At 31.8% G+C, this 18,498-nt stretch overlaps 1 protein-coding gene across 1 annotated transcript; it reads left to right on the forward strand.

Annotated features, from left to right (window-relative positions):
* Positions 1-7,631: 7,631 nt before the first annotated feature.
* On the forward strand, positions 7,632-12,395 carry LOC122535446 (nose resistant to fluoxetine protein 6-like). Its single transcript, XM_043666988.1, has 10 exons — positions 7,632-7,922; positions 7,993-8,163; positions 8,591-8,684; positions 8,759-8,878; positions 9,129-9,294; positions 9,947-10,122; positions 10,819-10,948; positions 11,118-11,435; positions 11,789-11,944; positions 12,016-12,395. Exons 1-9 carry the CDS (start codon positions 7,664-7,666, stop codon positions 11,912-11,914), a joined length of 1,560 nt encoding a protein of 519 aa, XP_043522923.1. The 5' UTR covers positions 7,632-7,663; the 3' UTR covers positions 11,915-11,944; positions 12,016-12,395.
* The last annotated feature ends 6,103 nt before the right edge of the window (positions 12,396-18,498 follow it).

Genomic DNA, 18,498 nt, shown 5'->3' on the forward strand with positions numbered 1-18,498 from the left:
GAAATTATTTCCATGAGCAAATACTATTTGGAAATATTATTTCATTTGATACTTTTGAGTATTATTTGAAAATAGTGTAATACTGAAATCATGATAAATACTGTTATAATACAATGTAGGAAAATAAGAGTTTCGAAACAAAACAGATCCTCCAAATATCGTTCAATACTTTCTTAGATCACGTTTGTAAATTGATTTCCGAATAAAAGATTGTTTAAAATATAATTTGTGTGAAAAATGTGTTCTATTTGAAACAAATAAAATGAGTTAACAATATGTAATATATATAAATAAATAATATATAATATATATAAATAAGTAATATATAATAATAAATAATATATTATATAAAATTTTTTATAAATGAAAATAAAATAATTATAAATAAAATAAAAATTTATAAATAAATATATATTATTATTTATAATAAAATAAAAATTATTTATAAATGAAATAAAAATTATAAATTAAATTATTTATAAATAAAATATAAATTATTTATAAATACAATAAAAATTTTATGTTTCAATAAAAATTTATTGCAATATAAAATCTCGAACTTATTTACTTGTGATTACTATTATTTCAATTATTATCTATTACTGTTTGAACTATTATCTTATATTTCAATGAAATACTTATTTCACAGTAATATTTATATGAGTTAATATTAAAATATATATTTGAAATATTTCTTTACGTAAATATTATTTCAGAGAAATGTATTATTTATTAAACTACCTATCATTCGAGAAAATAAAAATGTTTATTTCTATTTACCTATTTCAAAAATATATTTTTCCCTTCAGCCCTACAACTCTGAAGCCAAAGGCAACTCAAGGCAAGTTCAAGAATATAATACATTCCCAGAAATCTATTTTCATTTACTAGATGTTTCCAACATCATCGTTTAATAATTTCTAACGTGATATCTGCGTATCAAAAAGAAAATGCTTAAAACGAAACACACAATTTTTATATAAGTATAAAATTTATATAAACATATTGGCAATGTCGTTGTTTCTCAGACTGGGTAAATATAAAGCTTTCAAAAAATCGTGAAAGTCAATTTATAATAATTTTTTCAAGAAGCGATTTCTAAACGAACCGGTTTGCAGCAATTATGCAACGTGCATTGCACTTGCACATTAATGGACGTGAGAGAAAGAGAGAGAGATTCTAAATTCTGAGTGTTTCACTGCGATGGAAGCTCTTGAACCGGGCATTCTGTCTGACTCTAGATGCACTCCGAGGAATCGCTTCTTCCGGTGATAGATTCGATTGGAAATTCGTAGACGAACACCTGCTGATATACATATATCGGCAGGTGTACATAGTTGCACGTGTGCCTCGAATATATTACGCAAGATCATAGAAAGGCTGAAAGCGTAGATCATGTGAAAGTAGTACTCACTGCTACGTTCGAATCAGAAGGTGAATTTAATTCAATGTATTGTAGAATTCTCTGCCAATTCGTCGTTGATTTTAATCGTTCAACGAACACATTATACATATATTGTTGTCATGTTGCACTGCTATATGACATAACATTGTAATTACATTCAGATTAACATCGCTGCATTCTGAACGATCTTGGAACTCGCGCAATTACGTAAAAGAAATCGAAAACACACGCGATTATGCAAGCCAAGTTCTGTATATCAGATTTTGCATACTGTATCATTAAATAAGACAGATACGTGTATTTTGTTATTTTGCAAAAGAGAGTGTGACTCTGCAATGAAAATCCACGCATAATTATCCGAATTTAGTTACACGAAAGTGAGAGAAACAACGAGTAATAAGTCTTGACTTGATAATTAATTTATATTTCTGAATAAAATTAGACAACCAAAAACTCCTATTACTGTAGCTTTTCATTTGTATAACGAAGAGAGAGGGAAGTAGTCACTCGGAAGGAATGCAGTTTCATTTGTTTGTTTCCAATACATTTTTAAATAGGAGAATATTTAATGTAGTTTCATTTGTTTGTTTCCAATACATTTTTAAATGGGAGAATATTTATTGACTGAAAGTGTTACATACACATTGATATATATCAGTGCCGCTCTCATGCCAGCTCTACAAAACAAAAAGTGGAAAAAATTAGTGTACATTCTTTTTTAAAATTCCCTTTAAAATATAAATTCAATGAAATATTGTAGAATGTCTTATTACAAGTCTTTCATTTATCGAAATAAAATGCACAAGATAGTATATCTTCAAAGTAATTGTTATTAGTATAATTAGTAATTATTATTGGCAAGTGAAAATACAAGGAAAATAATATTATCAAATTGAATCTTCAAAGAAATCTTTCATTACAAATTTAAAAAAAAAAAAATTAATGATTATAGTTCCATTATTATTACAATTATTATTGTTAGTGTAATTACATAAATAATAATGATCACTTTATTATTACTTACATTCAAGATCCCGTCATGTCGATTTGTTCTTAAATTTCTATAATTATCATGTTTATTAGGAGGAATGAATTTCAATAGATCCATCTCTTTTCTTTTCTTTTATTACTGTTCTGTCTTTAGGATGTAATGAAAGTTTGTCTACATTTTTCAAAACTAGTGGTACAGACTTTTTAATGTTAATGGGATTAAATTCTGTATTTCCGTTAAAATTATACTTGAATTGTATGACGTACAGTTTCGATCTTTCTAATTTTATCCAATGCATTTTTGCTAAATTATATTAAGAAGTGGGATGCCATACTTTGTTTGAAATTTCATTTCTCTATGACAAGGCAACAGTTTGCCATTATTATTTAATATACACTATTACATTAAAAAACTAATTACTCAACTAATTAAAACGTTTGAACTGAATTATTGCAACGATTTTCATCAAAGCATGAAGTTAATTAAATCGTCATCTGAAGTAAATTATTTATTATTCACAGCCCAAGAAAAAAAAACATGGTCATTTGTGACCAGTGATATTAATTATCTAATCATTAAGGAAATTTACTTTGAACATAAAAAGTTAAGAATCAGCCAGCTGCTTTTGACACTAAAATTTAAAAAAATTCAGAAAATAGAGTTAATCGATTTGACAAGCGAGCGATTCATTGTTCCTCTGCTGTTTCGTGAAACTTTTTATCTCTGCCTAGTATTAATCGTGAGAGGAAATTTTATAAATAGAAAGTCACATAGGATGAAATTTTGTTCTTTGAATACAAACAATATAACAATCATACAACATAGGAAATTATGGGGAAATGAAGCCAAATTGGGTTTATCTCTGCTAGAAATTTTCAAGAATTATATTGTTAAGAAGATATGCTTGTTCCGAATGTCATATTGGATCTTCGATTCGACTCGGCGTAGCCACTTTTCTCGAGGGATAGAGACGTTGTGCTCGGTGCAATTCCTGGATAAATTGAAAATTTGCCACGGCGCGTTACACTTACGTCCCCAAGAGGTCCGGACAAAGATTCTGAAAGGTTGCTAAATATAATCTTCGACCTGAAAGCAATTCTCTGCGAGCAACGCGTTAACTGGAAGTTGGACTCTTGGACGATGCTTCTCTGATACGAGAACGTTTTGGCCATAAACTTCCTTCGATAATTCTAATCATCTTTCTTTCTTCTCGAAAAATTTTCACCAACCGCGTGAGCTGATTCGAGAAAGCTACAACTTAATAAACAGGTAGAAGAAATACAAACGAGCCGCTGTGCAATTTAAATCTGAAAAATTTTATACTGTCGCTTTCCAGTCGTTCCATGATAAAGTAAAATGCCAGTAAGAAAGTTTGCGTCAAAATCGAAGGAAAAACTCGCCCTATTATTTTATTCTCCGTCCTGATTCACATCTGAAAGCCTATTAACGTAACAAAACGGCGAACTTTTTGTTGGTCGTTTGGTGCCAAGTGAAATAACTTTTCGCATCACAAAAGAAATTCTTTCTTCATCGAATTTTACTAAAATAAATATTTTACTTACGATTACTCGGTTGTGGCAAACTTCGCGCTCTTCCACAAGTCAATCTCTCGGATATCGATTTCTTTATCCCTCCGTGGCTTGCCGGGTTAACTGGAAAAAATGGGAAAGAGAAAGACGAGCATTATTTATTGTCCGCTTTCCCTTGAAAGAAGGAACGCTTAATCGGAAGAATGCCTTCCGCGAAGCATCGTTGCATGACGATTAAAGAGGTTCAATAAGGAAGTAACGTCATTATGTCGATATTGTACGATGAACTTGATTGCTGCAGCGTAATTTTATTTGGTACAGTGAACCTTTAATTATCCAAGTTAATTATGTCACGCGCTGTTCAACGATCGAGTAACTTTGTTTTCGCGCGAAAATGCTTTCTAGATACTAAACATTAAACGGGCATGAAAACTTTCGATTAAAAACGTACCAAGTTCTTTTTGCTTCTATTCTCGTTCCTTATTTCTCAAATTCCCCTTCAATGTTTCGATCGATCATCAAAATCAATCATTCTGACAATCATTGTTTTACTGTGTATTCTAAGAGCTGAGACATAAACTTTGGAACGTTAAATTTCCGGTTGTAACGATTGAATCGTAAAATCCTTTAATCCAAACTTTATGACCGACGTAAAGTCAGCGTTGACAGATAATGATTCCGTAGATAGATGAAGATTCTGGAGATCTAGAGTGTACGTTGTCATAAATCTTCTAACAGTATTGGTTTTTCTTTTGTCTGCGCGAGCACACTTTATTTATTTATTGGCGCTTAGAAATATTTATTACACTGTCCATAAAAATTCTTTGAGAGATCTGGTTTTCTCTCTTTCTCTCTCAAATTATTACGTTACGTATATTAATTTATTAGTGGACTGATTAACTATTGATTTAGAGGAAAATTAGAAAAAATATATAAGATTATAAAGTTAAAGATTATAAAGTAATATAAGATTATAAGATCATAACAAAACAATAGAAGAAATAAAGACTAAAGGAATAAGACTAAAGACATTCATGAGAGACGTGAATCCGCGTCTTTTATTTTTTAAACGCTGAAGACGGGAGACGTTTTTTTATTTTTTAAACGGGAGACGTCGTCGGCATCTTGCATTTTTCAAACGTACAGGACGGAGGACAGCAATTCATGTCTTTTATGCGCTAAACCATTATTGCGTGAATAATTATTAAATTTATATGATTTTATGTTTGCTTTATAGACTCTCAATTCAGTTTTGAGCAATTAGTCAAAAATATAGCCTCAATCTAAAGAATATTTTCACAGATGTAATGATAGTAAAAATGGTAATAGTTTTGATAATGATAGCGATTTTTAAATGACGTAAGAAAGAGAGAAACACTATATATATTTGTAAATTTTGCTTAATATTTTTCCATAAAAGAAAATGTTTTCATAACTATCGCACTAAAAAGCATTATTAGTTTTCATCATTTCATTTTAATAAAAGATTTTGTTTAATGGAACAAAAATTTCATTGCAACAGGTGAATTCGTATTTGACATATTTCCCAAAAATATGCGGAAACTTAGGTCAGATCCATTTCACAGTATACTATTAACAGTGTATTAAGATAGGATAATATTAATGATGTCTGATAACATCGCTTTCCAGAATAGACGTAGCATAATTAATTTATAGAGGCATTAATTCTACTCGCAGGTGTTTACGTTCGGACAAGCTCATTTCAAGGATTAGTTTACTTCATATCTTAAATTAATTTGCTGATATCATTAAAATTCGATATACTACGCGACCATAGATGCTTTTATTAATCACAATACGTAATATGTTTATAATCAAGAGAGGAAAGCATCATTTTAACAATGCCATTTGTAACTTATTTAATTTATAATTTTAATTTGTAATTTTTTTGCAAACGAAAGGTGAAAATGTTATTATTAATATATTGTTATTAATTATTAATTATTATTATTATATTGACAATTTTATTCGATTATCTTTTATGATCTTTCAGGCAACTTCATGATTTCGCATTCAAAAAGATTCTTACCTTCCTCGACAAAGAAACGTTTCAAAAACAATTCGATATCCTCATCAGTACAATTCTAATACTGTCGTAGTAGTTTGCTTCTTCACTATATAATTTTTTCAGCTTGCACAGCGTTTTCGGAAGTAAAGCAAAATATGACAAAAATGTCTTTTTTAAACTTTCTATTTTGAAATCGACGCCAAACAAACAATTGTTAATAAGATCGTGTATTTTTCTTTTTCTAAAACAAGTTTGTACAATCAGGCATCAGATGAATTTGATTTCATTTTTAAAACGAAGTTAGTCACATTTTAAAATATACATATACAAGGTGTCCCAGTTTTTCCCGGCATAACTTTGCCAGCGTGTTCTACAAGCAAAAGTAAGAAAAGAATGTTAGATGAACATATGCTCTTAAATGTTTTATTAAGGAGTTATAACTAATAATACAAAATGACAATGAACTGGCATTTCATCGACACAACGTAGGAACGTATTATGAATATCTATTTACATAAATTCTTTTCTTGCTGAAGTAGTTGATATCGTCATTGATTTCTGCTCAGCTAATAATGTTTGGTGCCTCACTTAACGATACAGTCTTTTTTGAATTTCTTAGAAAACGAATTTGAGACAGAAGTAGCAGGAGATATTCCATTATAACTTCGACAAAACTTACGGATTCAATTAGACGGTTGCCTAGTACATTACGCAGTACCAGTACGGCAATGAATAAATGACCATTATCCACAACGATGGATAGAACGAGAACGACCAATCTCATGGCCTCCAAGATCACCAATTATCACGCTAATAAGTTTTTACGTGTAGGGGAGTTGTGAAAGCAAAAGTTTATGAAGCACAAATTAACGCTCGTGAGTAGTTAGTACAGAGGATTAATGACGCATTTGCTGCGATTAGAGAAAATGAAGAAGACATTAATAATGCGATAGAGTCTATTTTTGTTAGATGCCAATCCTGTATTCGTAATAACGGACGTCATTATCATTTTGAAATGTTATTACATTAAGAAGGTCTACTGTTATTTTACTTAGTTTTGTTGGATTTAGTTATGTGAGTTTCTGTAACACTGATGATACGTTCATACGCTGTGTCGACGAAACGTCAGTTCATTACGATTTTTTGTTATTAGTTATGACTCTTTAATAAAACATATTTAAGAGCATATGTTCATCTAACATTCTTTTCTTACTTTTGCTTGTAGAACACGCTGGCAAAGTTATGCCGGAAAAAACTGGGACACCCTTTATGTCTAGATATGCATCTATTAGGAAAAGGCTCAATTACTTTTTAGCAAATCCAATTACTTATCCCTTCTAGTCTGAATTATTGTTGCGGAATAATGAAAGCAACTGTTCACGGAGCTATCAGAATCGGTTGATCGCGCTTTAAAGCAAGTAGTGAAACGTTGTGGAAAAATAGAAGGCGGAAAAAGAATACGCCCTGGAAAGTCTCCTGTATCCCTTCATGATTTAGCGGTTTTGCTGCTATTAATTTTATGTTTCATCGCATCTTTAATACTCGAGTTTTAATGCTCGACTCTACTTCCAGCCATACAGTTAAAATAAATGTATGTCCAGTGAAAATAAGTATAACCCAATTAAAATGATCATCGCGGAAGCAATCAAGTTTCTCTCGAATCGTTTCTTGAAAATATATTTCTTTGATTCATCTTGCTTTTGTACATCATGTATTTCAGAGGAGTCGGAGGTGCAATACTAATCCTGATGCTCGGCGCGACCATCTACGAGTACAGAATACAATCAAATGTTAACGACGTGGAATCATCCAGCGTGTCGAATAACAACGAGAGGCTCAACAATTTTCCCAACAAAAATCTGAACCAAGATCGGGAAGCGATCCAAGAGAACGGGGAGGAGCTGATCGAGAAGGAGAAGAACTTGCAAAAAGAACTGCCCGATCATTCTGAAAAGGAAAGCAAGAAAGGTGATATACATTCGACTGTTTCATTCTTTCTCTCTTAATAGCTCCCTTCTTTTCATCGATTTCTTTTCAGGCTTCTTGCTAATGTGTCTGGCAGCCTTTAATCCCATCGCGAACGGCAGCAAAATTATCAGCACCGAACCCGCCGCGACAGATAGCCTGACTTGTCTACATGGGTTACGAGTGTTTTCATTGGGATGGGTGGTCATGGTGCACACCTATCTTCAAGTCTTTTCCATTGCTGGTATAGTAATCCTCTCTTCGAAGATTGTCAAATTCGTATAAAAATGAACGTCGAGATGTCATTTCTTAATAGAATCCGATTAATCTTCTGATCACTGTAATTTGCAAGATCATGAGTAAGATTTATATTGATTAATTGATTTTACTATTAATTATTCTAATTGGCATTTTGCTACGAAGAATATTAAATTAATGACGAATGAAGATTAATAATCACAAAGAGTCGAGCAGAAGTAATAATTTTCAGCACACACAAAGTGCAAATGCGTTAATATACGAATTTTTATCTTTGACATACTTCTGCGAACGAAATATGTATAGCGGTTTCCTGTTTCACCGTAATCGAATCTTCTCGATACAGCCAGTTAAGTTAAACTTTCACTGATAATTCCAAGATGAGATGACTTTCTCTATCGCGTCTTTTGCAGAAAATAAAACCTTGCGATTGGTGACAGAACGAAATTTTATGTTCCAAACGATTAGCAACGCCACCTTCTCCGTAGACACATTTTTCTTCATCAGGTAAAGGATGAACCAATAACCTTGTTATCAAATAATAATCGATGATCAAATCCATACGAATACGTCTGTTTTAGCGGCTTGTTAGTTACGATTCTCTTTTATCGATCTTCTGGAAGCTTGAAGAACGATAAAGGCATTTTTTGGAGGACATGCTTCACCAAATTTATCATCATGATCCTCTACAGATTTATCAGGTAAGAAAACCTACTTAGAATACTACTCTGCCACTTTAAAGTATAAAAACAGCGTGTTCGAATAACAAGCAGGCCATCGAAAATTATAAAATTTAACAACTTAATTCGGTAACCGTAAAATGTCACAACAGAATTTGATACATGATTGATTAGGCATAAAATAAAGAGAAACTTTCTCCAGTAAACGACTGCTAAATCTCGGTTAGGCGTAAATTTACATACTGACGCCTTTCGATTTCTCTTTACCAAGATTGACACCGGCGTATCTTTTTGTCCTGGGAATAAACGAGATCGCTATCAAGTATGTGTTATCAAGAACGGTGTTCTCACCAGTGGTCATCGATCATCTGACGTGTGAGAAGTTCTGGTGGAGAAACGCGCTGTACATCAACTCGCTTTATCCTCGCACCGAAATGGTAAGAAAAGAGTCTGTCCGTCGTTTGAAAAGAAACCGTTAATGAATCAACGACACTGTTAGTTGACATTGACGCAGCGCTCAATTTTGAACGTAAAAACAATTAAATCAAAGAATGGAGGATGCATCGCAAAACGAAATTTTCTGGAGGAAGTACGAGTCGGCGGAGATTACGGAACAGGAAAGATGCCAGCATCTCGATCGTTTTCCGATAATTAATTCCATCGTTCGGAGAAAGTTCCAACAGAGAGTGTCTAACAGTCACCAAAATTAATTTCATCGGCGAAAAGAGCAGGTTAATCATTGGTTAAGTAACTAACCGCTCACTTTCTCACAGTCCCGAAAACCTGCAGCGTTTTATCAAATGGTTCTATCGAACGTTGTAACACTTCGCGCGGATTACGAATCGATATTATCAAATCGCAGAGAAAAATGATCCACAACGTATAGAAACGTCATCAGAATGGTTGCGCAATGGTTCTTGACGTGATCCACTAGTTTGACGTTTCATCCGTTAGTTACAGAGTTTTCCTCTGTTATAGATTTCCGGCGATTTTCCAAGTACTCCCCGATAGTACGACCTAGTCCGAGCTCGTTGAACCTTGATGCAATTATCCGAATGAATACTTGATTAACAATCTTTTTTTTTTCAGTGTATGCTGTGGAGCTGGTACATGGCGAACGATACACAGTTTTACGTTCTCGGTATACTATTGCTTCTCTTATCGATCAAATATTTGAAGACCGTCATCGTTGTGATTTTCTTATTGATCGTCTCTTCATGGTTTACTACCTTCTCCGTCGCTTACGCCAACGATTATGTTGCCAGGTAACTCATCAGTTAAAAACTTGTTAACTGCGCGTATGTAAATGCGTTCCGATTTACTGCTGTTTGATATTAAAATTCCTTCTCTCATATGTCGCGTGACGTATCCGTTATTAGAATGTATAATTTCGATTACCAATGGATCGAGAAATTTCATAACCTGTAGATTGTTAGAATATTAGATTTGATTTACAAATGAAGGAACTTCGATTTAGCTTTCAATTCGTTACAATTGAATTTCTAATTTCGCCAACAATTGCAACATGATTATCCACTAATTGTAATATAATTACTCTTAATTAATTAATTATATTATAATTTTATAATACATATATATATATATATATATTTATAATATATTATAATATAATTTTATTTAGTATTGTATATATATTATAATAAGTATTATATAATACTTAATTTATGATAATATTTATAATAATTATATAATTTATGATATTTATAATAATTATATAATTATATAATTTATAATACCTAATTATAATATACGTAATTTATGATAATTTATATTTATTATATATGATAATTAATATATATATATATACTTAATTTATGATAATTATAATAATTACGATTACTTGTGATAACTTTTGTAATAATAACTAAGTATTTTCCACTTGCGCCCCTATCTCTCAGCTACGCGCAAATTTTCATTTCCACTTGTTTTCCCCTGCTTAGAATCCAAGAGCCATTTGCACTTTTCGACGAACTGTACGATAAACCTTGGCTAAGAGCTGGACCCTACTTCGTCGGCATTATCACTGGTTACATTCTGTTCAAAACAAACTGCAAACTGAAATTGCCTCTGGTAAGTAGCTTCATTCAAAGAAACACGCCATCCGATTCCAAAGGGTGGGTGAAAAATAAACTCTCAGGTAATCACTCCAAGATTAAAATCAAAGGACTCTTAATTCAGCTAATTATATAATTAAATCAAGATAAGATCGAGCTAGCGAGTTTAAACGGGACTGTTACAGATCGCACGAACGATCGGCTGGATGTTATCAACTGCCATAATGTTCTCGGTAGTTTACGGTTTATATCCCGGAAATTTAACCGTGCCGATAAGTTCCGCGTATGCCGCCTTAGGACACACCGCCTGGGCGATTGGTGTATCCTTCATCGTGATTCAATGCTGCACCGGGTACGCTAGAATGATCGACAGTCTGTTGTCGCTCAGACTGATATATCCGCTGTCGAGGTTGACTTACTGCGCGTATTTGGTGCATCCTGTCATCATGGTGCTTACTATTAACAAAATGGATGGCTCGTTACACCTTCACAACAACATTGTGGTAAGTCTACGCTTTCGCTGAATTCAATATCAACAAAGCATCCTCGGGCGAACGTGTCAAAAGTGTCAGTTTTTGGTTAAAACGAGTGCTAATTGAAACGTTTACTTTCAATCCGAATTTCCCGCAAACTGTACAATATTTTTCACCTCTTTCCTATCGAATCGTTTTATGTTCGAATCGATACAATAGACAACCTAAAAGGTACGAGTCAATTCGGATCTACAATGATTTAATTGGCAACTGAAATAATTGTGCTTTTTTATCGTGTGAATCTCTTGTATTTGTATATCAGATATAGAACATTAGTAGAATTTTTGAATGGAAATGAACTGAATTTTCATATGGTTTTCTAGCTGATTCTCTACTTCGGAAATCTGGTTGCCTCCTACTTGGTGTCATTCTGCATTTCCATCGCGTTCGAAGCACCCATCGTCAATCTGCTCAAGATCGCTTTTATATCGAAGAGGAGGATAAGGTAGAGAACGACGTGGTGTATCGTGCGATCGACAGTGAGTAATGGACACTCCGATTTCCTTAACAATAGACGCGTTATTAAAGGACCGCTATCGACTTTCTTCAGGGTAAAATCGTAGTCTTCCGACGAAGGGAAAATTGTCCCCGACTCTCTGGTTGATATTTTCGGAATGAAGATACAAGCCGCTTCCGTGGATCTGCTTCACTTGACACGTTACACACAACGGCGTGATTTTATAATTTAGACGACGCAATGTCGATATAATTTCATCGTACTTCAAAGAAATATTTTCGCGAAGCCGTTTTCATAAAGTATAAAACAAAGACAAGTACAACGCTGAATATATCAAATATATTTCTTGTTGAACGCTCAATTGGAAAGCATATTCAATTTATATTCCCGCTGAATGAAAAAAAGAAGACAACAGTTTAACATGCATTTGACTCTTGTCAAAAAGTGTTTTCATTAAATACTCCTGAAACGAATTTCTTGTACGTTGTTTCAAACGATCACGATAGCTAATAGTTTACATTCCTGTAGATGATAGTTTACTATTGATGGTACAGATGTGCCACGAGAATTTTTGGCATGAATGCAGCAAGAAAACCGAGCGGAAATCTGGAGGAACAGCGAATCGACGAAACAACGAAAAACTGTGTTCAGCCATATTTCAGTGATAATAGAAGAAATTGAAAGCGAGAATAAAGGCAGGAATTGTACTTTAAGAAAGGAAACTTTATAATCAAGATCAATAGCTCGTCTTTTCGCGAGTCTTCAAAAAGAAATGTTTACATAGAAAATTGAAAAAGCATTTTATTTCAAATGTACCAATGTCTTCCCGCATCGTGAAAGAAATATTTTATTTGTATGGCAGAGGTAAATAGAGACGGGCGAAATTGAAATTAGATCGGGGAAATAGAGATAAATCAATATTTACACGATCTTCGACATTGTTCAATGCTTCGACGAGATTTAATATCACTCAAACGGGATTTATTTCGAGTCACGTCATTTTATTAAATTACAAAAAGCGATTGAATCTTTTTCTAAAGTAATGGCGAGAAAATTTACGATCGTGTCTCACGGTTGCACTTTTTGGTTAATTACACCGTTAAAACCTCTTCTCGAAAGTAATGGACTATTAATTTTCGTTGGTCAACACGCTTAAAAGAAATATTCGTAATCAACGCGCGAAATAGAAATTCTATTGTTATGATAAAGAAAAAAACTCTATATAAAATAACCTTTTTTTTTTTTTTTGTTACAGAAGCTAAATTAGAAACCAGTTAAACGCAATTGATATTTCAGGCGAAAGATTAATCGCAAAAAAAAAGAGTTTTACATGTGCTTGTGAACCCATTTTCACGTCGTTTGATACTACCGTTTTACTTTGTTTTTTCTTTTCTTTTTTTTCATTGGAAAAGCTTGTAGGGTAGTACATATGTATAGAAACGAGCACAGGCAGAAAATGTGTAACTAGCGCACGAGGTAATTCTGCCGTAGTATTTCTGCACCCACGTTCGATCTTTACGTGACGCTTCGTGCACGGAAGCACACGATTAGTAATGCAATTAACGTCCCGTCAATTATGGCCGTATAATGTGTCGTTCACGCGATTATCGCAACGCAATTCGACTGTCCCGCACTTGCATAATAATTTGTCGTGCGTATCAACGCTACGACGCTTGTCCATCACTTCCTATCTTTTCACGCAACTCTATGAATTTCACACAGCTCAATTTTCTACTTTTCCCTTGGGAAAATGTGTCGAATCAATTTCACCAAGTTCATGGAATCGCATTATTTTTGACGAGTAAATTGTTCACAGAGTAACACTAAAAAGTCCTCGAACGAAAGATTTTAAAGAATTTTAGAATAAATGCCAGTTTGTCCGAGCAAAGTGGAGGATTTTAGAGTAATCTGATTTCTTGAAGAAATGTGGCTGAAAGCTGCAGCCAGTGGCAAGCAGTCGGAAACCAAAGTGACATGCTTATGGCTTAAGCCAAAATCATGTTATCCAGATGTCATCCGAACTTTCTTCTCGAACCAATAGCGAATATTCAATCAGTAAGTTTGTCAAAAAAAATCAATGAAACTTTTATGACCAAAGACGTTCGGGATAAAAGTTTTTGTTTCAAAACCAAAAGTCAAATTTTATGAAATATGAATTTCAAGACAGTTCAATTTCCAAGTGATTTTGTAAATGAAATGTTTCCGGTTCTTCGAAATAGCAATACGATAACGAGAATTGAAAACTGGAAATGAGTGAACGAGAAAAATGGAAATTCACGAGGATCCGCGCTTGGATAGCCAGCTTGTTGATAGAATCGAATGCAAATCAGGGAGGACTGTGTTTCGTATTTGTATTCGGGCAAACAGATACGGTTAATTGGTATAGTCAGCTTTGCAGCAACCAGAACCTAATGCTAATACAAGTACAATAACATCTCTACATTTCACTGCTTATTCAGTTTATGTATAGGATGATTCTTAAATCTATGTCCATATTTTCCATACATTAAAATAAATGTCCTATGACTTGTGATCTACATATTTCACTCTCCAAGCCGTAGATAATTCAAGAAAATAATTTACTGTGTCCGTGTCATACAATGTTATTGCATTCCTTAGCATTGAATTCCGCATTCTCTCGAAAATGTCAAATATTCCTCGAATAATCTCAAATTCCGTATCCTCTATTGTAGCTGTTTCGTGAACATTATTCATCTCAATTGAAGACACAATAAATTTTAAATTGAACTTGAAAACAAAAATTTATTTGAGTATATTTTAACTGATATCGATAAATATTTTTTTGAAAACATTAAAAAAGAGTTAAGCGTACTGCGATGTGCAAGTAGAGACATTGAATATTTTCTTCTAGTTATTTTATAATTTGAAAACTGAAGATATGTACGATATACGTAGATTCACATGCTATTCTTTTTAGTTACTTTATTGCATAGATTCACTATCTAAAATGGACACGCGTTTGAAAATCACTCTGTATATTCTGTGTGGCTTTTAAAGTGATCGTCCAAGGCAAAATTCGCGTTAGTTTTCGTTCGATTTCTCCGTCATTTGATCGCGCAATTACCGCGTAACGAGTAACGATTTGTTGCATCGACGAGAGATTATTATGATGGGAACCGATTGAAAATAACAAATCAGCTGATATAATCGGTGATTTAGGATCGTCGATTATCTTCGCTCATTAGAGGCATTAACGATTAGTTCAGCGCGATTAATCGAAGAACCCTCGGTGCTTCGAACAATTTTATATATTCACCTGCTCGTTATCTTCAAGTCGTTTTTCAGAGATTACGAAAATAATCGTTGTAGAAATATATTTTATATACGTATTATATGAAACATTTTGAAACTGATAATGAGATATGAGAACAAAATATTTATACAAGTATGTATTTTAAAAACGAATCAGAAAAAGTACTTAAATTATTATTTATTATATTAATAAATATAAATATCTCAAATATCTTAAATATCTCGTATATTCATACATTTTCAGATTCATATCAAATTGTATCAATGTAATCATGATAGCCGTTTCATTAGCATTACAATGCTAATGAAATTTCAAAGTGATTCGCAGAATATACATTCATGAAATATTTATATTCATAAAAGGTTTCTATTAATGTTTAAACAGCCTCGCTATTGTATGCAATTACGTTCACGCAGAATTATGATAATTATTAAATTGCGGATTATTTTGCATTTCTAAGAAATTTTCAAATGAAAAGTTGCAGAGACTGCGAATCATATAAAAGAATAAACTCCAAAGTACAGTACAATATGTAAAATAATTCTCTGCAGAAATTTCAATTTTTAGATTATACTCACGCTTCGAAAATATGAAATTATATAAAAATCCTCGGTATAATATAATTATATTGGCAGAAATGAATGTGAAAATGTACGTAAAAGTCATAAAATATTTACTGCAATACCAACTAGGCAAGATAGCAAGCTACGATTAGTGAAACAAAGCTCAACACTAGAACTACCAAAATGACCATCTAAATATTTTTAAATATTTTACATATAAATATATAAAGTAGTTCTAGTGTTAAAGGCGGTCAGGAAATTTTGACATTGATGAAGTATGATAATCAGTTACCAGAACTAGTAACTAATAATCATAAAATATACAAAATGTATTATACGCATATTCTTTAAAACAATTATTGTAATTATATATATTATGATCATGTGATCTAATCGTGTCATAAATCGTAATTTTCTGCGTACTAGTGAACAGCAATAAACGTATTTGAAGCATAAAACATAGATACTTAGGAACTTTATTCGATTATTTTGAAATTTTGGAGTCACTTCAAAATATTTTATATGTACAAAGTGTTCGCGTTTGTTCAATATTTTTCTTCGAAATGGAAAACAAAAAAGAAATGGTAAAAGACAAAATTATACTATTTTTATTTATATTTCCTACTTATATTTCCTTCATTGCATTGCTTTTTGGAATCATTTCAATTTACTAAATGTTCTAAATTTATTTATATCGAAAAAATGTACTTCAATGTAAAAGTAATGTGTATTATTGTAAGTTTCAAGATCATGCGAGATCAATAATGAAAAAAATATTTTAAAGATTCCGTAATATTGAATTCTCTTGTCAATAAAATTATCAATTGACAATTGACTACAGTAGAACTTCATTTATAAACCTGTCGGGGAACAAATGATTTATATACATAATTGGAGCTCGTATATGGATTCTCTCCTAAGTTAATGATGTTTCGTTCATATAATAGGAGTTCAAATTCAAATGATTAAATTCAACTAGCAAGAGTTCATTTAATCCGGTATTGAATGAAATTTGGCTCAGATAAAAGGAGTTGTACTGTACGTGATATTTTTTTATCGTTGAAATATTTGTATGAAATATTTATTCCTAATCATCATTTATCGAAATATGTATTTATGTTTTGCTTTGTATAATTTGGTATTTATAATCAAAACTGAAAGAAACATTTCGTATCTGTATCATTAGTATTTATTTATTTTTAGGCAAGTAGTTCATATCTAATCACAGTGTCTTCTTATTCAATTAAAGAGAAAGTAATATAATAGTGGTAAAACTTGTGATGTCATATTAAAAATATTGTTTATAACATGCCAATGAGAGGCACATTTTAAAAACGAAAATAGTGGAATAATGTGTGTTAATATTCCAAAAAAAAATTAACAGATACTACTAAAAATGTTATTACTCAAACTCAAATGTATAATTAATAACAGTAACCATAATATCTTATATAATTTTACAATTAGTAATAAAGGATACTCTGAAACAATCCAGTGTAACCTTAAAGATCACTGTACATTCTTTGAATTTATCTCAAAGCATACTTTCATATGATTTAAAGCACTCCACTTAAAAAATTAAAAATTATTTCGATTTCTCTAAAAAGAATGCAACAGCAAAGAAAGTATACATTATCATGCTATTTATAAAAAAATGATGTGACTTTCTTTTTTACCATCTCTGAGAAAAACGATGGGCAATAATAATTTGTACACCTGATAGTATTTACAATAATTCGTATTAATATTCAAATACTAAATGTCGAAATTATAAAAAGAAATCGTACAATAATAAATAAATTTGGATACATTTTAAAGTGTAAATGTATCGTTCATTCTATTCTAAAATGTTTCTACATCACGTAAGTTTTTTTTAATGATATTTTTATTATAATATTTATAATTTTTATAATCTTAAAATTATAAAATTATAAAATCTATAATTTTTTTATAATATTTTTATTATAATATTTTTCTTGAAAATATTGTAAATGTTATAACTAATTATATAATATTATAAATGTCATAATTATCAATAGTCGTAATTAATAGTCATAAATTATAATTAACAATCATTAATTGTCAATATTAGATGACGAAAATTCAAGAAATTGTAACATTTTCGTCTATACATATATTCATTTTCGCCTGGTCTTCAAAATTCAATAAATTGACGAAAAGGATCGTGCAATAAATTTATAGGGGATCATTGTAAACGATTCAATCATCAAATCTATTATAACTTGTGAAAAAATTTTTTTAATGCTTTCACACATTATGATAATTTACAGCATTTTCGAGAAAAAGAAAAGTATCTTCAATTACCTACCCACTTCGTGATGTAAAAATATTTTAGAACAAAATGATTTTGAAAGTTTTAAATTCAAGCTTTAAAACGAGCTCGGGTTTATTGTTGTACGATTTTTTTTTTTTTTTTTTTTTAACAAAATTATAACAGTTTCAATATACAGTGTTCGAATCTTTGTATATAACAGACTTTCTCTATAGTGAATGTTTAAATGCTTTCGCGTACCACTGTATTCCAGATATCCATTGGTGAGAAACCAATCCGAGGCAGACTCAACGTTACGGTATAGTAAGCGCTGCATCAGATCCCGTCCGTTTCAAGTGATTTCGCGGTTCTACCATGTCAATTCACCATACATGCTCGCGTATGCACAGAGGGCTGTACTTTGCCGCAGGTGCAGCTGCTTTCATACTGTCACGCGAACGTCATCG

The sequence above is a fragment of the Frieseomelitta varia genome, unplaced genomic scaffold, assembly GCF_011392965.1.
Source record: "Frieseomelitta varia isolate USP_RPSP 00005682 unplaced genomic scaffold, Fvar_1.2 scaffold_724, whole genome shotgun sequence".
NCBI classification, from domain to species: Eukaryota; Metazoa; Arthropoda; class Insecta; order Hymenoptera; family Apidae; genus Frieseomelitta; species Frieseomelitta varia.